Source organism: Nelumbo nucifera, chromosome 1 (genome assembly GCF_055504915.1).
Source record: "Nelumbo nucifera cultivar China Antique chromosome 1, China Antique-T2T, whole genome shotgun sequence".
In the NCBI taxonomy this organism is placed as follows: Eukaryota; Viridiplantae; Streptophyta; class Magnoliopsida; order Proteales; family Nelumbonaceae; genus Nelumbo; species Nelumbo nucifera.
The window spans coordinates 193,412,899-193,432,506 of NC_142649.1; the positions used below are offsets into that span (position 1 = coordinate 193,412,899).

The following is a 19,608-nucleotide window of genomic DNA, read 5'->3' on the forward strand; positions in this document are numbered from 1 at the left end:
TTCTGTTCAGGAAAAACAGTAAAATTGAAGTTGAAGGATATACTGATGCAGATTGGGCTGGTTCTGTTGGGGACAGGAAGTCTACTTCTGGGTACTGCACCTTTGTTGGAGGAAATTTAGTTACATGGAGGAGTAAAAAAACAGAATGTGGTTGCTAGATCTAGTGCAAAGGCCGAATATCGAGCTATGGCTCATGGTGTTGCTGAACTTTTATGGCTTAAGATCCTGCTTGGTGAACTTGGAATAAAGATTGAGTGTCCTCTCAGGTTGTACTGTGACAACAAGGCTGCCATCAACATTGCAAATAACCCAGTGCAACATGATAGAACAAAACATATTGAGATAGACCGTCACTTTGTCAGAGAAAGAATTGTCTCAGGAGAACTCTGCATCCCTTATACTCCCTCCGAGATGCAGATTGCAGATGTTCTGACTAAAGGGCTAGCTACAATGAAATTCGTGGACTTACTTGGCAAGCTAAACATGATTGACATCCATGCTTAGCTTGAGGGGGAGTGTTGGTTCGGCTGTCTTAATTTGTATGTTTATCTTTGTTGGGTCTTAAGTCATTAGTTATTGGGCCTTAGTTACTGGGCCTAATCTTATTTAGTGTTTATTTTGACTAGGTGTCCCATCACTAATCAGGGGCATTCTGGTCTATTTATGTAACATTATGTAATGTTCTTAAATATAATAGATTAGGGCTGGCTGAGAAAGAAACTGCCGCCCATCTCATATCTTCTTCTTCTCCTTCTTCTCCTCTCATTCGACAGCTCTATTTCAGCAAACAATATTAATAAAGAACAAAAGGACAAAAATACCCTTATTTCAAAATACAACGAAATAATCAAATCACCCCCTTATGCTGAGCTTAGATATTTATCATGCCAAGGTTGCTAAGAATATTGTTAGTTTTGGTTTTCACATTCCCTTTTTTAAGAAGTTGGTTCTTAGATTTTATTAAGGGTGGGAAAACTTCATCAATAGTAACTTTCTTCTTTGTTATGTTGATCGTGTCAACATGTTTTTTCCTGTCATGTTGAATGGGATTATGAGTAATACTGCTGGCAGCCTGGTTGTTGCAATATAACCACATAGAGGCTCCAAATCTGACCCCTAGGTCATCAATGAGGGTCATTAACCCAACTATGACAGTATGTGCCATAGCCTTATGTTTGGTCTCAGTACTTGAATAAGCCAAAATAGATTGTTGATAGCTCCTCCAAGCTACCAACTGAACAAGCCAAATTTGCATTATAGTTTCAACCTATAGATACCTATTATTAGCATGAATGCAATACTCTTTTACTAGGAATGCCTATTGTTAGAGTTGGCAGGGGGATATTTTAGTCATTGTAGACTGGTCTATTAAAAGGTGTTTTGTCTCTTTTATTTCAGTTTGAGTAGGGTGTCCCATTCTTAAGTAGGGTATAACAGTCTTTGTATTACACCCACAAACATATAAATAAATCTGGTTGACTAAGAGTGGGGTGGTTTTTCCTACCCCCAAGATTAGACCTTTTTTTTTCATTTGTTCTTCTTCTCCTCCTGCCCTTCTTCTCTTTCTCTACTTCTTTCTCTCTTGCTTCTCTTTTTCTTCGAACCAAGGGCTGAAACCAGTGGAACAGGACTGTTAATACGGTATCAAAGCACCTGTAATCAACCCAGAATTTCTCCATAGCTTTCAGCTTCTTGTTTTGTATAGAAATCATCAATTGGTTGAAAGATCAGTGAGAAAACACAAAGGGCTAGTCATTTTTCTGTGTAGGAGACAACCATGTCTCAGTGGTTGCTGCAGTTGTGGTTTTTGTGGGTTTCTAGATACCCTCTACTTGATACTCGAAAAGGGTCTGTCAATGGACAGGTTTGTGTCTCTGTGTTCTTGTGATGATTTGTTGGTTCATTCTGGTGAGGTATGTGTGTGAGAAGTGTTTTTTTTATGGTTTTAATTGGTGAGAGGGCTGATTTCAGTGATGTTTGTTGCTGAAACTGTGTGACAGTGGGTGTTTCAGAAACATTGATCATTGACTGTGTGGTGGTGTGGGTGTTATCCTAGTGTGGTGTGGTGTTGTTGGTTGGGACTTTATATCAAAAGAAAAAAAATTATTATATAATGGAAACTATAGGAGAGAATAGTGATAAAAGATCAATTGTTATGATCTCCTCAGCCATGGGCCAAGTCAGTGGAGGTTTTTCTTAGAGCCAAGAAGGTGAAGCATGTGAAAGAAGAAAAACCCTTGACTGAATCCCAAGGGTATAGTGAGTGGGAACAAGAAGTTGCATAGATTATGACATGGTTGTGGAATGGTGTGGAGCCTAAGATCAATGTGTGTGAATGTAGTACCAAAAAAAAGATCAGTATGAACTTTATGTATTTAAATATGGCGAAGGAAATTTGGGACCATGCTAAGAAACTCTATTCTGGGCAAGACAACACTACAAGGGTATATCATCTTTATCAGTACTTTAATCTACAACAAGGAAATCAAAGTCTTGAGGAGTATTATGCTAATATGAGAAATATCCGTAATGAGCTCAATGTTTATCATCCCTTAACATCAGAATATCAGATGTCAAATTTCAACAACAACAAAGGGAACAACTTGATGTGATCAGATTTCTAGTGGGTTTGAAAGCAGAATATGAGCCAATCAGAGCACAAATATTAGGTGGGTCTACTTACTTGAGTAGGTGTTTGCCCGACTCCGTAAAATGTCTATTGGATCTTTAGAGAGTCCTACTATCTCTGATAGGTTTGCTTTTGTAGTGGCAAGGAGAGGTCGTGGAGTCTAGGGAGGCTGAGGTAGTCTTGTGTTTAATCATGGTGGTGGACATGTTGGAGGTCGAAATTCAGGGGGAGGTCGTGGTAAAGGATGTAGTAATGGTCCTAGGAAGTGAACATACTGTTGAGACTTACTATTAATCCCTTTACAATGGCTAATCATGCTGTGACAAGTACCGGTGGTGAAATAAGCGAGGATCAACAAGCTAACCAGACACCTTCTACATCTACAAGTGCATCTAGGAAAGAGATGGTGAGTGTTCCATGTGATGAGTATGGAAGATTTCTCTAGGCCTCCTCTCAATAGAGCACACCTACTCCTGCCCACTCAGGTGTGGTTTGTTTGGCATCCAAACCTTCCTGTTGGATTATCAATTCTAGACCTTCCAATCATATGGTTGGGACTCCAAATGTGCTTTCTTCTTTCTCTCAGTCTTCTACTTCCCAAACAGTTACCCTAGATAATGGTTCTACTCCTATTTGTGGTGCTGGCAATGTTGACCTTACATCTTTATCTTTATCCTTTGTTTTATATGTACCGGTTGGTAGTTAATGTTGTAAAACAGTGTGTTTAATCAATAAAAAGAAGGAAGAAAAACACATATGAAACAGTGAGGTAGAAGATAGAAGAGAAGATGAATGAAAGAAGTTTTCGGGGACAAGATTTCTTAGCTCTCCTAGCCTCCTCTGTTTTTATTCGATCTATCATAATTAAAAGGAAGTTTACATAATTGCCCCTAGTAGGGTGGCTGTTAACAAGGATAAGAGAAATAATTGAAATAAACATAACAAAAGGGGCCTAAGGCCCATAATAACTAAAGCCCATAATAATAACAAATACAAAGAAATAAACAAAGGGCCTACTAGGGAGTTGTTCAGCCCAATATCTCAACACACTTCCCTTCAAGATGAGCATGGATATTGGTTTTGCTCGGCTTGCTTATATAGTGTTGCAACTTAGCCTTAGGAACTCCCTTAGTAAGAACATTTGCCAAATATCTTTAGCAGTTGGAAGAAACATATCGTTGTGGGCAATATGAGGTTTCATTGAGCAAACCAGCCATGACATTACAAGGGAATTATCTTGCTCCCATTTGCAAATTTCAGGTCTTCAGGTTTTGGCTTCACCTCCTTTCCTGTAGTGAATCCCAATTTACCTATCCCTGTGATGGTAAGTTTATTAGACTTGGACCACTCCAAAAAGTTGGTTCCATCAAGGTTAATAGTGGTTATCATACCACTGGAAATATCTATACATCCTAGGAGCACATTGGAACCCATTTGTACATCTTTAGATAATTCCATACTTTATCAAAACACTTCCTTATCAACCAAAAGGACTCCAACACTTAAAACCAAAGCTAAAGGACCCAAGAAAATAGGTTACCACATGGTTAAGAGATACAAAGAGGTCAAAAACTAAGTTGGTGGCAATATAGAGGGAGAAGAAAATCTCCTAAAAACTCTTTAGGGCTTAGAAAATTATGGGGCCACTTCCTGTCATTCGTAAAAAGTAAAACAGCCCAAAGTGTCTAGGTTTTGCATAAAAAAACTCCATTAAACATGTTGTATAAGGCTCGACACCAGATCTAGAATTTTTGGAAAAATTTCCTTGAAAAATCCACAAAAAATCACAGAAGCATCAAACAATTTCTTCTAAAATCAAGGCGAACCAAACCATGTAGGTTTCATGGACTGCCATCATTACCTATACGGGTTGCTGACATCATCTAGCGGTGGTCTAGTAGCAGCAATTCATCCTATGGAAGAAAATCAGAAGAATGAGTCTCCACAGTCTAGGGTCTGTGGAGAGAAGAAGAGAAGAAGAAGTGGAGGAAGAAGAAGAGAGAAGGATAGAATGTCAAATGAGAGGTGTGTATTACTGTTCACACCATCAAATCTGATTTTATATTTTGTGGAAAAAATACAAGAAAGCCCTCACTTGGGTGCTCAAATACAAAAGATAATGAAAAGACCAAAAACTCCCTACCCAAGCATTTTCAACAGTTTCATTAAGCTCTAATAATTGTAAATTACACTTCTGCCCCTATAAATAACAATGGACAAATGAAATATATAACTAGAGAAAAATACTAAAATAACCCCACTGACTAGACTTTAATAGATATGATTCACTTACTGAGTCACCGTAATTTGAAAGAAAAAGAAAAATGTAAATAACTACAAAAGGTATTCAGAAGAAAAGTTTAGAAGATCTGTTTTGATATAAAACCTGTGTAAGAAAGAAGAAAAGAAAGAGAAGAGAAGGTTTATGCAGAGAAGAAAAGAGGAGAGAAATTGAAGAGAATGGGAGAAGCCAAAATTAGGTCTGGCCACCCCTTTCATTAGCTTATATACTCACAAATAAAAAACTGAATACAAAGACAAGCATGCCCTTAGTAAGTCAGCTACTTGAAAAATCTAAATAAACACTCTTAACTTAAACATGAACTAATGAGCTTTAGGCTCAATAACTCCTTAACTATGATATGTAAATAAAAACAAGTGATATCAGCCCAAAACTCAACACTCCCCCTCAAGTTGGGAATAGATGTCACACATTTCCAACTTGTGTAGATCATGCTCCAGTTTGTTTCTTGCCACACATTTTGTAAGAGCATCAGCAAGCTGCGAGTCAGATGCAACATATGGTAAGCAAATTTCATTGGATGTCACTCTTTCCCTTATAAAGTGTCTATCCACTTCTATATGTTTTGTCCTATCATGCTGAACTGGGTTGTGGGCTATGTTAATTGCTACTTGATTGTCACAGTATAGCATCATACGTTCTTCGCCCTCAACTCTAGTCTCCCCTAACAAAGAACGGACCTAGAGGAGCTTTGAAACACTATGTACCATGGCTCTATATTCAGCTTCTGCACTTGACCTTGCCACAACTGTTTGTTTCTTACTCTTCCATGAAACTAGATTACCTCCAACAAGAGTGCAAACTCCTGATGTAGGTCTCTTGTCATTTAGGCACCTTGCCAAATCAACATCTGTGTAAGCCTCTAACTTCAACTGTCCATGGTCAACAAAGAGTATGTCTCTACCTAGGTGCTCCTTCAAGTAGGAAAGTATCCTATCAATAGCCTCTCAATGCTGAACTCATGGGGCATGCATGTATTGACTCACCACACTCACTACATAAGAGATGTCTGGTCATGTCATACATAAATATAGGAACCGACCCACTAATCTCTGATACCTTCCAACATCCTTCACTAGTTCACCTTTAGAAGCATTTATCCTGTGGTTCTAATCAATAGGTGTATCAACTGCACTTGCCCCAAGTTTTCCTGTCTCTTCTAGTAGATCCAAAACATACTTCCTCTGTGAAATGAAGATCCCATGCTTAGACCTTGCCACTTCAATGTAGGTTCTTCTTCAAGGTATCAATCTCAGATCATTTCCTGTGACTACAATGTCATCCACATACACTATCAAAACTGACACAAGTGACCCCCTCCTTTTCACAAAAAGAGTATGATCAAATTGAGTTTGAGTATGGCTAAATACAACCAATGCACTTCTAAACCTGTCAAACCAAGCTCTGGGTGATTGCTTTAAACCATATAGAGACTTCTTCCTACATACTTTTCCTTTATCCATGTCATTATAAAACCAACTGGAAGATCCATGTACACCTCCTCTTGCAAGTCCCCATTAAGAAAAGCATTCTTCACATCAGGTTGGAAGAGTGGCCAAGAGTATGTAGTTGCTAATGATAGAAGAATCCAAATTGAGCTCATCTTTGCCACTGGTGCAAAGTCTCCAAGTAATCTATGCCTTAAGTGTGTACCCTTTTGCAACCAGCCTTGCTTTGTACCTTTCTATACTTCCACCAACCTTGTACTTTACTGTATAAACTCATCTACATCTAATTGTCTTCTTGCCATCAGGTAAATCCACAATCTCCCATGTCTGGTTTTTAATCAATGTTTTCATTTCCTCCTACATATCTATCTTCCACTCAGGTTTGGAGAGAACCTCACTAACACTCATGGGTATAGACACAGAGTTAAGGGAGGAACGGAAGACCTGGTAGGAAGGACATAATCCATTGTAGAAAAGATAGTGTGGGATGCAATGAGTAGTCCACTTCCTCTTCAATGGTATTAGGAGTAGGGATAATAGTATCAATAGGAACTAAACTAACAAAGGAAACAAGAGGCATACCTGGATCCGTGTCAGTCGAACATGGAATCTCTAATTAGCCGATAGGGGGTGGTGTGGGTTCCTCTACTATGGAATCAACCTCCTTGTGCTTTCGTAGGCGTTGTCGTGTAAAATGTTGAGAGGTAGGACATAATGGAGGTGGCAAAGTGGGTGGAGTAAGTGGGTCAGACACTAGAGTGGACAAAGGAATTAGAACAAGAAGTGTATAGATTGCTTACTTCCTTCCCCAAAATGCTCCCCCTGAGAAGAACCTCCCAAGAAAAAAAGGTGTGGACTCAAAAAAGGTGACATCCATAGTAACATACCAACTCCTAAAGACTGGATCATAACAACAATACCCCTTCTGATTTCCTGCATACCCAAGGAAGACACTTCTTTGCCTTAGGGTCCAGTTTTAAGCGGTGAGGACCAAGAACATGGACAAAGCATACACATCCAAAACGCCTTAGAGGAATATGGGACATCTCCTCCTCAGGAAAAAGAAGGCTGAACGGAGTGCTATATCCAAGAACACGAGAAGGCACTTGATTAATCAAGAAAACTGCTATAAGAACTACATCACTCCAAAAATAGACTGGAACTGTAGAGCTCAACATCATGCTTCTTGCTACTTCCACAATATGTCTATTCTTCCTTTCTGCTACACTATTCTATTGTGGAGTGTATGTATCCCTTTGATTCAGAAACTGCCCCATATCTCTCCAATTTGGTCCTCACTACAGTTGTTGCAACAGACTCTAGAGAAGTTGTGGTAGGTGGTCCTGATAAATCACTAATCACTACCATATTCACATTTCCCTTCTTGTTTTTGAGCTGGTTCGGTATAAGGTGTGGGTAAAGCTTCCAATAGGTATCTCTAGTATGTTTAGGTTTCTTACAGTAGTTACAAATCAGATCCTTCCTGTCCTCATTCCTAGGTTCAGTTCCACCCTTATCCCCACTCGGCTTAGGCTTCACTGTGCTAACCATAGCTGATTGCTCAAGGCTTGCATTCCTCATCATCACACTCCTCCTACTCTCCTCTCCAGACATAAATGAAGGGATGGGAGATCCATCATATGGATGGCCGAACCCTGCAAGAAGGTTGAGCGAAATTTCAAAAATTTCCTTACTCCCATCTAGGAATCCTATTCCCAATTTAGAAAACTACATTTTCAAGGTGCGTTCTTGTAACCAAACCGGACCAAATTTGAAACCAAAATTAGGGAGGGACATACCTGAAACGGAATCGACGCAAGAATGCTCCTCCCAACGTAGGTGTTCACGCCCAAAGAGTGTACCAAATCCTCCCTCCACCGAAGATGACACAACTTGGGATAAGGCAGGATCAGCAGGTAGTTCTTCACAAAGAGCTAGTGATTCTTCAGTAAGAAACGAATGGGATAGTGAGTACAACTTCTAAATTGTTTCTTCTGGCAAAAACAATATCAAGATCGAATCTTGATCAAATCCAAGAACTGGAGATCGAACAGGGTAGGGCGGCAAGAACAGGAAGAAAAAGAGCTGAAGGCAAGATCAATCTAACTGAGTTGTCTTCTCTCTGTATTGCGTGAGTGTGTCTTCAAGGTTCACCCTACTCTTTTCTTTATAGCCTTAAAGAGACAACTTCCTAATCTCATTAAGAGTTTCCTGATCCAAATCTTTATTTGGATTTGGACTCTTTAAGTGATAAGGATAATCCCTTATCTTATCTACAGATAAAAATCAGCCTTCCTAATCAAATTAGGAGTTCCTTGATCCAAATCTTTAATTGGATCTGGACTCTTTAAGTGGATAAGGATAATCCCTTATCTTATCTGCTGATCCAAATCCCAGATCCGCCCCTATTTACTTAATCTAATTAACTCAGTTCGAAATGGGCTTTTAGGCTCATTAAGCTTTCAGGCTCACTTCCTATTTAATGCTGGATAGCTTGGCTCTCTTTGTATGGGCGGGACCCTAACATTGATCTACACATCAGCCACATGGGTTCAACCTAGCCTCTGTTACAAGGCCTGGCTGAATTCACTACTGAATATAGTGAACCCCCGAGTCTATCACCATGGGCTCTTAATGGGCCCAACATTTACACTAAGTGGTCCTTGGGTGCAGCCATCTTATGAAGGCCCAAGGACTGTGGGCAGGTGCAAGATTAGACCATCAGGTATAACCATCAATGGTCTTACACTTAACCTCTCAGTCATTAATGATCAAACATTGCCCGACAAGAGAGGACCTCTCCCTCGGCTACAAGGTACAGTGCTGCACTCTCTACTCACATGGATCCCGGGAATTAAAACCTTTTGCAAACATTTTGAAACCATAATATATATAAGTATATCTCTATATAAATATATTTTGCAAAACCAAATTTCAACGGTTGAAATCAACTGCCGGCAGTTTAGGTTTCCATCAGAGAGAGTGCATCCCCGATCATTTCCTTTGTCTGACAAAGGGGCTGATCCTGTCACTATGATCACCCACTCAGATGAATTCTCGGATTGTCCCAACATACCCAGGTTTTGACCCCCTCTAAGGATCTCACTGATTGGAATATCAAAGACAGCCCAATCCGACACCTAGTGCAGTATTATAATCAAGTCTAGGGGTCAGGTGTAACATTCTAGTTTTGCCCATCTATCTCCAATGTCCAGGGCAATACTGGAATTTTGGTCCGGTTTAGGGTTTCAAGAAAACCCACACTACATGTACTTCAGGTCTCACCCTGGCAGTTGAGACAAACCACCCCAACCAACTTGGTGGTACATCAGTGTCAGCCTTGGCAGGATAAATATCCCTAGATTTATCCAACGGCTGTGAAGATTCTAAACTAACACGAGTCTCATATGTGTCCAGTTTAAGGGTATTACACAGAAACATACCATAATAACATGAATCAAATATGTACTTTATTCATTTACAATAAATGGCATAATGTACATCATGTTGATTGGAGCTAAGGGCATACACTGTCTCACAATAAAGGCATATGCTAGAGAGAGTTACACTGTGCTGGGAAAGAATATGTTATTGTGCAATGTCATATTCAGGGTTAAGTCCTGCTAGAAACTCAAAAGCCCTATTCTTCTCATTTAACTTCTGTTAAGTTGCTACATCTTTGCTACTTTCCCAAACCATAGTCTCCTAATGATCTATCTCCTACCATAAGGTTTTGAGGGTTGAAAAATAAATGGCAATAGACTTATCTCCCTACCTAGTAGCAATCACCCGGTTCCTCAACTAGTAGGCTCTAGCAACATTCTCATTCTTTGAATAAGTTTCTGTTGCTCTATCCCAAATCTCCTTTGTTGTGTTAGCCCATAGAAAGTTCTTACTTATATGGGGTAACATGGAATTGCACAACCAAGTCATCACCATATAGTTTCTTGTACCCACCGGGTGTAGTTCTCTCAAGTTTCTTTTCTTCATTGGTGACATACCCCAATTTCCCACGAGCTCCAATGGCCATTTTTGCAGATTGTGACCATTCTAAGTAGTTTGTACCATCCAACTTGACTGTAGTGGTCTCAACCCCGAAGAGATCTCTAGTACTTCCTCCCCTGGTTCCATTTCACCTGCAAATTTGTTTTTAACTCCACAACCCTCCATAACTCCCAAAACAGATACGGAAATCAATTTGATATGAGAAGAAAGAGATTTGTCTCCTTTAGAAACCTCAAACACTTTCTTGGTACCCTAGGAGCCCTTCTCTCCAAAGATTCCCTTTTCTATGGGAGTAGAAATAAGAAAAGAGGTTGTCGCTCCCTCTAGAGGCCTCTAGAAAGGTTGGGTCTTGAACCACCCTCTTTAGAAAAACTCAAGAAACCCTAAAAAGCTAGAGTGCCACTTCCTAGGTCAAAATTGAAGAGTCCTACTAAATTAGTACTCTTTCCCTTTCTCTAGTTCTTCCTGATTTTGGCGCTAAACCTTAGACCAGATACAAGGGATTGCAAATCCACCAAAAAATCCAAAAACTAGGCTTACCTGAAATTCTCGATCAGCCCTTTACCTCATCAAGAAATTGGCTGATCTAGGGCTGCATGATGGAACAGCTTAAACAATCTCTAAATTGGCTTTGATACCAAGTAGAAAAGTTTAGAAAGAAGAAAAGAAGGTTTATGCAGAGAATAAAAGAGGAGAGAAATTGAAGACAATGGGGGAAGCCAAAATTAGGTCTGGCCACCCCTTTCATTAGCTTATATACTCATAAATAATAAACTGAATACAAAGACTAGTATGCCCTTAGTAAGTTGGCTTCTTATAAAATCTAGGTAAATACTCTTAACTTAAACATAAACTAATGGGTCTTGGGCCCAATAACTCCTTAACCATGTTATGTAAATAAAAACAAGTGATATCAGCCCAAAACTCAACATCAATTTAATAAAAAACATATAATAAAAATTAAGACGAAAGTTAAAATGGCAAGCAATTGACATATATAAAGAAGAGAAGATGGATAAAGACCAAAAGGGAGACAAAGAGAAGCATACCTATTACAATTGCTTAACTTTTTCCTATTTGCTATATAGTTTTTTGTTTTGGTTTTTTAGCCTTGAATGTGCAATTATATTTCTTGTAAAGATCTCTTGAAGTTTTACTAACTAATTCAATGTTTCTAGAAAATTTTCCTGAATTTTTAGATTTTCCAAATATCTTAGTGAAATTAGAAAAACATCTCCAAAATTTCTCCAACTTTACGTGGTGAAGTGTTTGTTGATATTAATATTATGAACCATGGTTGTATCTGAATCTGACATCTCTAAGATGCTTCTGATTTCGGAATAATTAAATAATCAAAGCTTGATAATTGGTTGTCTTTTCCATTGTCAAAAACCATTTTTGAGCTTCATTTTCTCATAGATTGTATTAGTTTGGCGTTATTCTGAAGTTATTACATTTTTTGCCCTAGTTTTTTAGTGTTGTCACCCTTGATTGGCCCTTAAACCTTATTGTGAAAATTGGATATTTGACTTCTGTTTCAGGTAATTTGTTTGAGATAAAATTTTTTCTAATGATTGATTTGTATGATGCAGGTTTGGCATGCTATTAGTAGGGATAGGAAACCTCTTCGTAAACAATACCTGGAGGCCATTTTACCCCCATTTGTTGCCATTTTGAGGCGGTGGCGCCCACTACTAGCTGGAATTCATGAGCTTACTTCCTCAGATGTTCTAAATCCTCTCGTTGTTGATAATCGTGCCTTGGCTGCAGATGCACTGCCTATTGAGGTGATTGAACATAAAATCTCCTAAATAGGCATTTCTCCAGTGCATGTAAATCTTTTCTTTTTATGCGCTCATTTATGAGATTTTGTTACCTGTTCTACCACTTCTTTTGGATGATATTTTCCTGACAGTTTTCACTTGCCAATTTTAGTTCTTAAACTATAATTCTAGTATGTCACTGTTGTGATGATATAATCAAAATATAATTGATTATTATATAACCATAAAAACTCCAGAAATCTATAGATGGATCCCCTATTAAGAATCACCTTTCATTATCCTTTTTTTAGTGGACCATCCATAGATTTCTGGAGTTTTTATGGTTATATTAACATTCAGTTTATTTTGCTTCCTACTGCATTTTTTTGACATATTCTGGTCAAAATTGTTTTAGGCTGCTCTTGCCATGATATCACCAGGTTGGGCTGCAGCTTTTGCATCTCCTCCTGCTGCAATGGCATTGGCAATGATTGCTGCAGGTGCTGGTGGTGGTGAAACTATAGCACCTCCACCACCTACACAGCTTAGACGTGATTCGTCATTGCTTGAGCGGAAGTCTACTAAGCTTCACACATTCTCAAGCTTTCAGAAGCCTCTGGAAACACCTGACAGGTCAACATCAGCTCCTAAGGACAAGGCTGCTGCAAAAGCTGCTGCATTGGCAGCTGCACGTGATCTTGAGAGGTTTGCAAAGGTTGGTACCGGAAGAGGTCTGAGTGCTGTAGCTATGGCTACATCTGCTCAACGTAGGAGTGCAAGTGATATGGAGCGTGTGAAGAGATGGAATATCTCTGAAGCCATGGGAACTGCCTGGATGGAATGCTTGCAGTCAGTTGATACAAAATCTGTCTCAGGAAAAGATCTTAATGCTCTATGTTACAAATATGTTGCAGTCCTTGTTACAAGTTTTGCTCTTGCAAGAAATATTGAACGATCTGAGGTATGCTTACTCTAATGCTTCTTGCACTGGAGATGTTTTTAATAATTAATATAACAGCTAGGTATTTTATGCCTTTTGGCAGGTTGACAGACGCAACCAAGTTTCTGTTATAGATCGACACCGTTTGTCCACTGGAATTCGTGCTTGGCGCAAATTGATTCGCTGCTTGATGGAGATGAATGGCCTTTTTGGGCCACTGGGAGAACATCTATCTAAGCCTGAGCGTGTATGTTGTCAATAATTCATTCTCTAATACATTTTCCAAGAACTATTCTACATTTTGTTGCATTTATTTATTTTTCTCTAACTGATCTCTCTTAAGCATCATCGTCTTAGATTTATTGGTATTTTTTTGTCAAAACTATTACTGTGCAGATATTCTGGAAGTTAGACAGTATGGAAAGTTCTTCAAGGATGAGAAGATGCCTGAGAAGGAATTACAAGGGGTCTGATCATTTGGGTGCTGCTGCTAATTATGAAGATAATCTGCAAACTCTGCAAAATAGGGAAAATGTAATATGCCCTTCTACTAGTTCTATAGTAGTTGCAGCAGCAATTTCAATGGAGGATGTAAACGAAGATGATGAACAGATAGACACTGATAACTTGGATGGTAGAACACATGATATGGAGGAGGGTGGAGATAGTCAACAAAGGCTGTCCACACCAACGGAGCAACCTATACAGGAAAAAACTGATTCTAGTGATGCTCAAGTTTCTAACAATGAACATTTAGTCCAACATCCATCTGCAATTGCGCTTGGGTATGTTCCTAGTGAACTTGATGAAAGAATCATTCTTGAACTTCCGTCATCGATGGTCAGTCCACTGAGAGTCATCCAAGGAACTTTTCAAGTAAGTTTGGTATATCATTCGGGCTGAATTAACATTTATTTTCATGCATGAGTCTATCTCATTCAAGAGTCATAGATATGGATAAATATTTTGTTGTCTGATACACCATCCAGTTAACAAACTTAAGGAACACATCACACACACACACCCACACTAGTAACTGTGCACGTGCTTTGTATGTGGCAATTTTTGATGATGATAGTAAATAATGTGTTTCCAAAATTTTCTATAAATTTTACATTTGTATATCTATAAGAATTATTCTTATTTGTCACACTTATTTTTTTTAATATGATAGTATACAATATTAGATTTGTTCCCAAAATGTTTTCATTTGTTTTTTATTTTTTATTATTATTTAATTATGAAATCAATGGTTGACACATTTAACCCAAAAGGTTGAATTGCTGACCTGCCACCAAACAGGAAAACAACTCCATTTTTGGGTTGGTCTTAAATTTGTATTTTATTTTTATCATCAGTAAAAACAATTATTCTTTGTCACACTTGTTTTACTTTAATATGGTTAACTAATATAGGATTCAATGAAAGAATGAGAGTTAATACCGTAAACATAAAGACTTAATGAGAAGGAATTGAATGAGGAGAAATGTAATAGTTCAAGTTACACTTTGTGCCCTCACAATTAGAGAGTGACCATATTTAAAACAGGAGTATTCGAGTCAATAAAAAGATTAAAGAAATATTAATGGGTATTAATACCTTAAATATAAGACTTAATGAGAGGGATTTGAATGAGGGGAAAACTGTACATTTCTGTTTATACAATTAGAGAGGGACCAAGTGAAAAAATTAGGGTATTTTAGTAAAACAAAAATTCTACACTCTCGTTTTCACACTTTTAATAATATATATATACTTCCAAGATAGTTTGGTTCTTGAAGTAAAGCATAGAAAATAATATACTCAAATATACTTATGTACATAAAAATAAGTGATACTAAATTGATTTGAAAAACATAAGTGATATATTATAATAGTACAATGAAAAAGGTGTTGATAAGTAAAGTCAAAATAGATGGTATGGAAAAATTAAAGTTTGTTTTCGCAGAAATGTTAGCATGTGTCTGGAATTTGTATATGAGCCACTGTCTAATATAGCTGGATTTTAGAAAAAAAAAAAAAAGATTTTCTTTACCAGATGAGGATGCATTCCTTTTTGTGCTTCACATGACTACTGTGGAATCCACATGGGATTAGATGGAAGGGAACTAACAAAAAGTTTCAATTTCAATGACACCTTTGTTGCTAATTGCATATCTACAAATATGGTACAAAAAGGGATATAAAATTTCTTTCAGATACATGGTAAATTTTCAATTGCGCCTCTTTCAGATAACGACGAAAAGAATAAATTTTATGGTTGATGATCACATTGACAACAGTGCTGTGGAGGGTGGGTCTGATTCCAGTCTTGAAGATAGATATCAAGAAAAAGATCGAAGCTGGTTGATGTCTTCTATTCATCAAGTGTTTAGCAGAAGGTAAGTAGTGAGTTTCTTTCAGTTATCTGGTTATTTTCCTTTCTATTGCATTTTACCGTGTTCACAATAATTTTATTTGCATTCTCTATTCACTGGGGATTATAGAGATGTGAGCATCCTCTTCCCACCTGCTGACATTTGAAAACTTTTGGCAGAGCCTATTTCTTTCATTTTTCACTAGTTCCAATTTTGGGGGAAACAAAATATTATATTGGTAATATGGTATTGATCCATTTTCCCTTAAAGTCTATATTCCAATAGTCCAGACACACACAAACACAAAAGAATGTTTGTTTTACTAATCAAAAGAAAAAAGGAGAGAAGATGGCATTTCTTTCCTACACTAATTCCTTATTTTCGATGTGTTTGATGTGCACAAAGGGGTCAATTCTGCATATCTTGAATCTAGATACATGTGGATGTGCATGATTACCACTTATATTTGGTTCAGGTTTAGTTCCATCAGTTGCTTGGAAACAAGACCATTTTGTTACTTTTTAGTTCTGAATAATGGTTATGATTATCTTGGAGATAGGAATGGTTAGGAGCATTTTTGTGGGAAAAGGAATAACTTTCCTACTTCAGCTGACACATGAACTAAATGAAGAAATTTTCTGCTGTCATTGTTGGAAGTAAAAAGATACAATTTTTGGAGTATTTTGGAGCATTATCTCATTTGAGGTCTATTGGGAATTCGAAGAGAGAAATCAGGCAATTTGAAGGAGAAAAGTCAGGATAATAGAATGCTGATATTGGATTGTTATTTTGGATTGTCTGATAATTCATCCCGAATTTGAAAATATTGATAGATCATCTTTTGTCTTGGATTTTTCGTCTATTCTTGATATTGTCAAAGACAGATTTGAAAGTAAAACAGATAGAAAATACAGCAGATTTGTGGGTGTGTCAAAAGTGAGGTCGACACCCAAGGAAAAGATATTTATATTAAAAGGTAAAAGGACCAAACTGTCCTTAGTATGCACATAGGTAGTATACATGAGAAACTAGAGTACAATAAAGTTACAAAGATAGCCCTCTTAGCTAACTCTCTTTCTCTCTACACACCCCTTCAAACTGATGCCTAGAAATAAGCATCAGTTTGTCAATGGGAAATAAATGTCATGCTCGAGTCATCGCCTTGGTCAATAGATCAACAAGTTGGAGGCTAGAGGACAACATGTGGGGAAGAGAAATACTACCAACATGAAGAAGATCATGAATGAAGTGGAAATCAACTTCGATGTGCTTTATGGGCTCATGGAAGACAGGGTTGGGTGCAATTTTTATTGCACTGACATTATCTGCAAAGAGGGGAACAGAGGGTGGTGGCTCATGTAGTATGTCATGTGGAAGAGCACGGAGCCATATAATTTCACTACACACCGAGGACGTAGCTTTGTATTCAGCTTCAGTGGAGGACTTTGATACTATAGATTGTTTCTCGCATTTCCAAGAAATGAGAGAGTTGCCTAGGAAGACACACGGGCCTGTAGTGGATCGTCGAGTGTCTAGGCAACCAGCCCAATCAGCATCTACATAAGCCGTGAGGCTCATAGAAGATGAGGAGGAGAAGAACAGGTCGTGAGATAAAGTTCCCTGTAGATATCTAATAATCTGATGAGGTGCAGATAAATGTGGTTGTGGCAGAAAGGACACAAACCGGCTCACAATTTGCACTACATAAGATATGTTCAGCCGAGTCATAGTGAGATATATTAGACTACACACCAACTGTTGATAGAGAGTAGGATCCTCAAAATAAGAACCATCACCTTTACTAAGTTTTAGATTAATCTCCAAGAGAGTATCAACAGTCTTGGATTCACTGAAGTTAGCCATTTTGACAAGGTCCATTGCATATTTATGTTGGTTAACAAAGTAACTATGAGAACAACGGCTCATCTCTAGTCCCAAAAAGTAGGTTAAGGGACCCAAATTTTTCATCTTAAATGATTCATTGAGAAGTCGTTTCAAATCAACCACTCCTACATCATTTCTTATAGTGATTATATCATCAACATAGAGGAGAAGAATTGTCACACCCTGATCCCGATGCAAGGTAATTAGTGAATGATCTAAGGAGCTTTGGACAAATCCAGCATCAGTGATGACAGATCAGAATCTTTAAATCCAAGCCCTAAGTGCTTGTTTCAGACCATACAAAGACTTCTTGAGAGGACAGGCAAGATGTGGATCTCTACAATATCTAGGAGGAGGTTTCATGTAAACAATTTCCTTCAATTCTCCATGTAGGAATGCATTCTTGATATCCATCTGATGAATTGTCTAGTTTTTAGCTGCAGAGATGGCTAGAAGAAGTCTAACGGTAGTCATTTTTGCCACAGGAGCAAAGGTCTCTGTAGAGAAGATGGGCCGAATGGCCCATAGGCTGTTATTCTATGTTATATTTATGTTCTTCTCTATAATAGGCCTTATTCTGGGCCCATACTCTTCTATGCTGTGTTTTTTGTAATTTCTTGCCCAACCAAGGGCCTCTCTTGTAATTATTCAAGAATCAACTTAATAAAATTGTATTAGAGTGTTAGAGGGAGAGTTAGTTCGAAACTCTCATCCTCTAACACTCCTTGCCGCCAGCTCTCTCTCTCTTATCTTCTCATTTGTTTGTTTTTTTCTGGTTTTCATCTAATCTTACACAGTCCCATACTTCAAAGGGTTGTTTTCAACTTGGTATCAGAGCAGGCCTGAGCTTGGCATGGCCCTCATGTGGGTATATTCCAGCCGACTGCATGAGGGTGATCTAGGGCTAGAAGTTTAGACTCATTCGTCTGATTCTTGGAGGTCATTGGAGGGTGCCCAAGGCTCTATTCGCTTGGAGAATAGTTCGGTGACCAGGAAGAATCAGAGAGAAGGAATGTTCGGCCTGATTTGAAGCTCAAATCAGAGATTTATACAACTGTAAGTTGCTTCAGATATTACTGGGTTGTTTTTCTGATTTGTGGGGACTGTTAAAGTGCTCGAAACCCCTCTAAATCTGCTCTGTTGTTCGGCTGTTGTTGGCCTGATTTAACTCAGAGATTTCTGGGTTAGTTTCTCATCTTGTTGGACTGCCAAGTGGCCGAAACTTGTTTGGACTCGGTGGTACGAGTTTCTACTTCAGTTCAGTTGCTTCTTGGACCTATACGGACTGCTCTTGAAGTGGTTCTTACTTGTTAACAGTGGGGTGTTCACTACTGCATACAAAGTGTTTGTAAAAAGGCCTCTTAAGTACTGTGGACTGTGTTTTTGCTCTCTTGGGGGCACTTATTGTTGGGAACCTAGAATCCCTAACTAGAAAGGGACTCCAATCGGGTACATAGTGTTTGGAGGTCTGTTGGTTATCTCTTGAAGGCTGAATCAGGCCTTCTTCTTCTTGAAAGAGCTACCACCGAACTTGATTCTCACGGCTGTCAGGTCTGAACTGGCCTTGTGGGTGGCTGTGCTTGTTGCTGATTTAACTCAATCTGAGTTCATCAACAATCAGTACACTAGTGGAAGCATACCAAAACCTTAATTGAAGCCTTTACATGATGGACTTCTCAGATGTTGAGAGTAAGAGTGTTGCTGAATATGGACATGCTTTGGGAACCCCAGCTGACTCTTTGTTGACTGTAACCGCAGTTAAACTGGATGGAGCCAACTACTTGGCATGGTCACAATCTGTGAAAATTCATATTTGTAGTAGAGGAAAGTGGGGGTTTATCTCCGGGAGCAAGAAGGCTCCCCCAGAGGATGATCCCTCTTATGAAAAATGGATGCAAGAGAACTACACTGTTATTGGGTGGCTCGTGAATTCAATGCAGCCCCAGATTAGTCAACATTATCTCTGGATGAACTCAGCTAAGGAAATCTGGGACAGTGTTGTAGAAACCTACTCCCATAAACTAAATGTAGCTAGAGCCTATAAACTAAGGAGTGATGTAAAGAATTTAAGACAGGGGGAGAAATCCCTTGCGGTATATTTCTCAACCTTGAAATCTCTGTGGCAAGAAATTGATCTGATAGAGGCCGTGACATGGGATACTTCCAATGATGCAGAAATTTACAGGAAATTGGTTGAAAGAAACAGGGTTTTTGAGTTTCTAACTGGACTAAACCCTGAATATGACATCACAAAACGAAATATTTTGTCCAAGGAAAGTG

The 19,608-nt window shown here is 38.5% G+C and overlaps 1 protein-coding gene across 6 annotated transcripts in view; it reads left to right on the forward strand.

The window, feature by feature from the left end:
• The window catches only part of LOC104611888 (WD-40 repeat family protein / beige-like protein), a 171,056-nt gene that overhangs the window by 96,971 nt on the left and 54,477 nt on the right, over window positions 1-19,608 (forward strand). For all 6 annotated transcript variants that reach the window (XM_019200170.2, XM_088895733.1, XM_088895734.1 and 3 more), the window contains 5 exons: window positions 11,977-12,171; window positions 12,563-13,108; window positions 13,191-13,334; window positions 13,484-13,963; window positions 15,320-15,468. In XM_019200170.2, coding sequence (XP_019055715.1) covers window positions 11,977-12,171; window positions 12,563-13,108; window positions 13,191-13,334; window positions 13,484-13,963; window positions 15,320-15,468 — 1,514 coding nt within the window. The remainder of the gene's footprint in view (window positions 1-11,976; window positions 12,172-12,562; window positions 13,109-13,190; window positions 13,335-13,483; window positions 13,964-15,319; window positions 15,469-19,608) is intronic.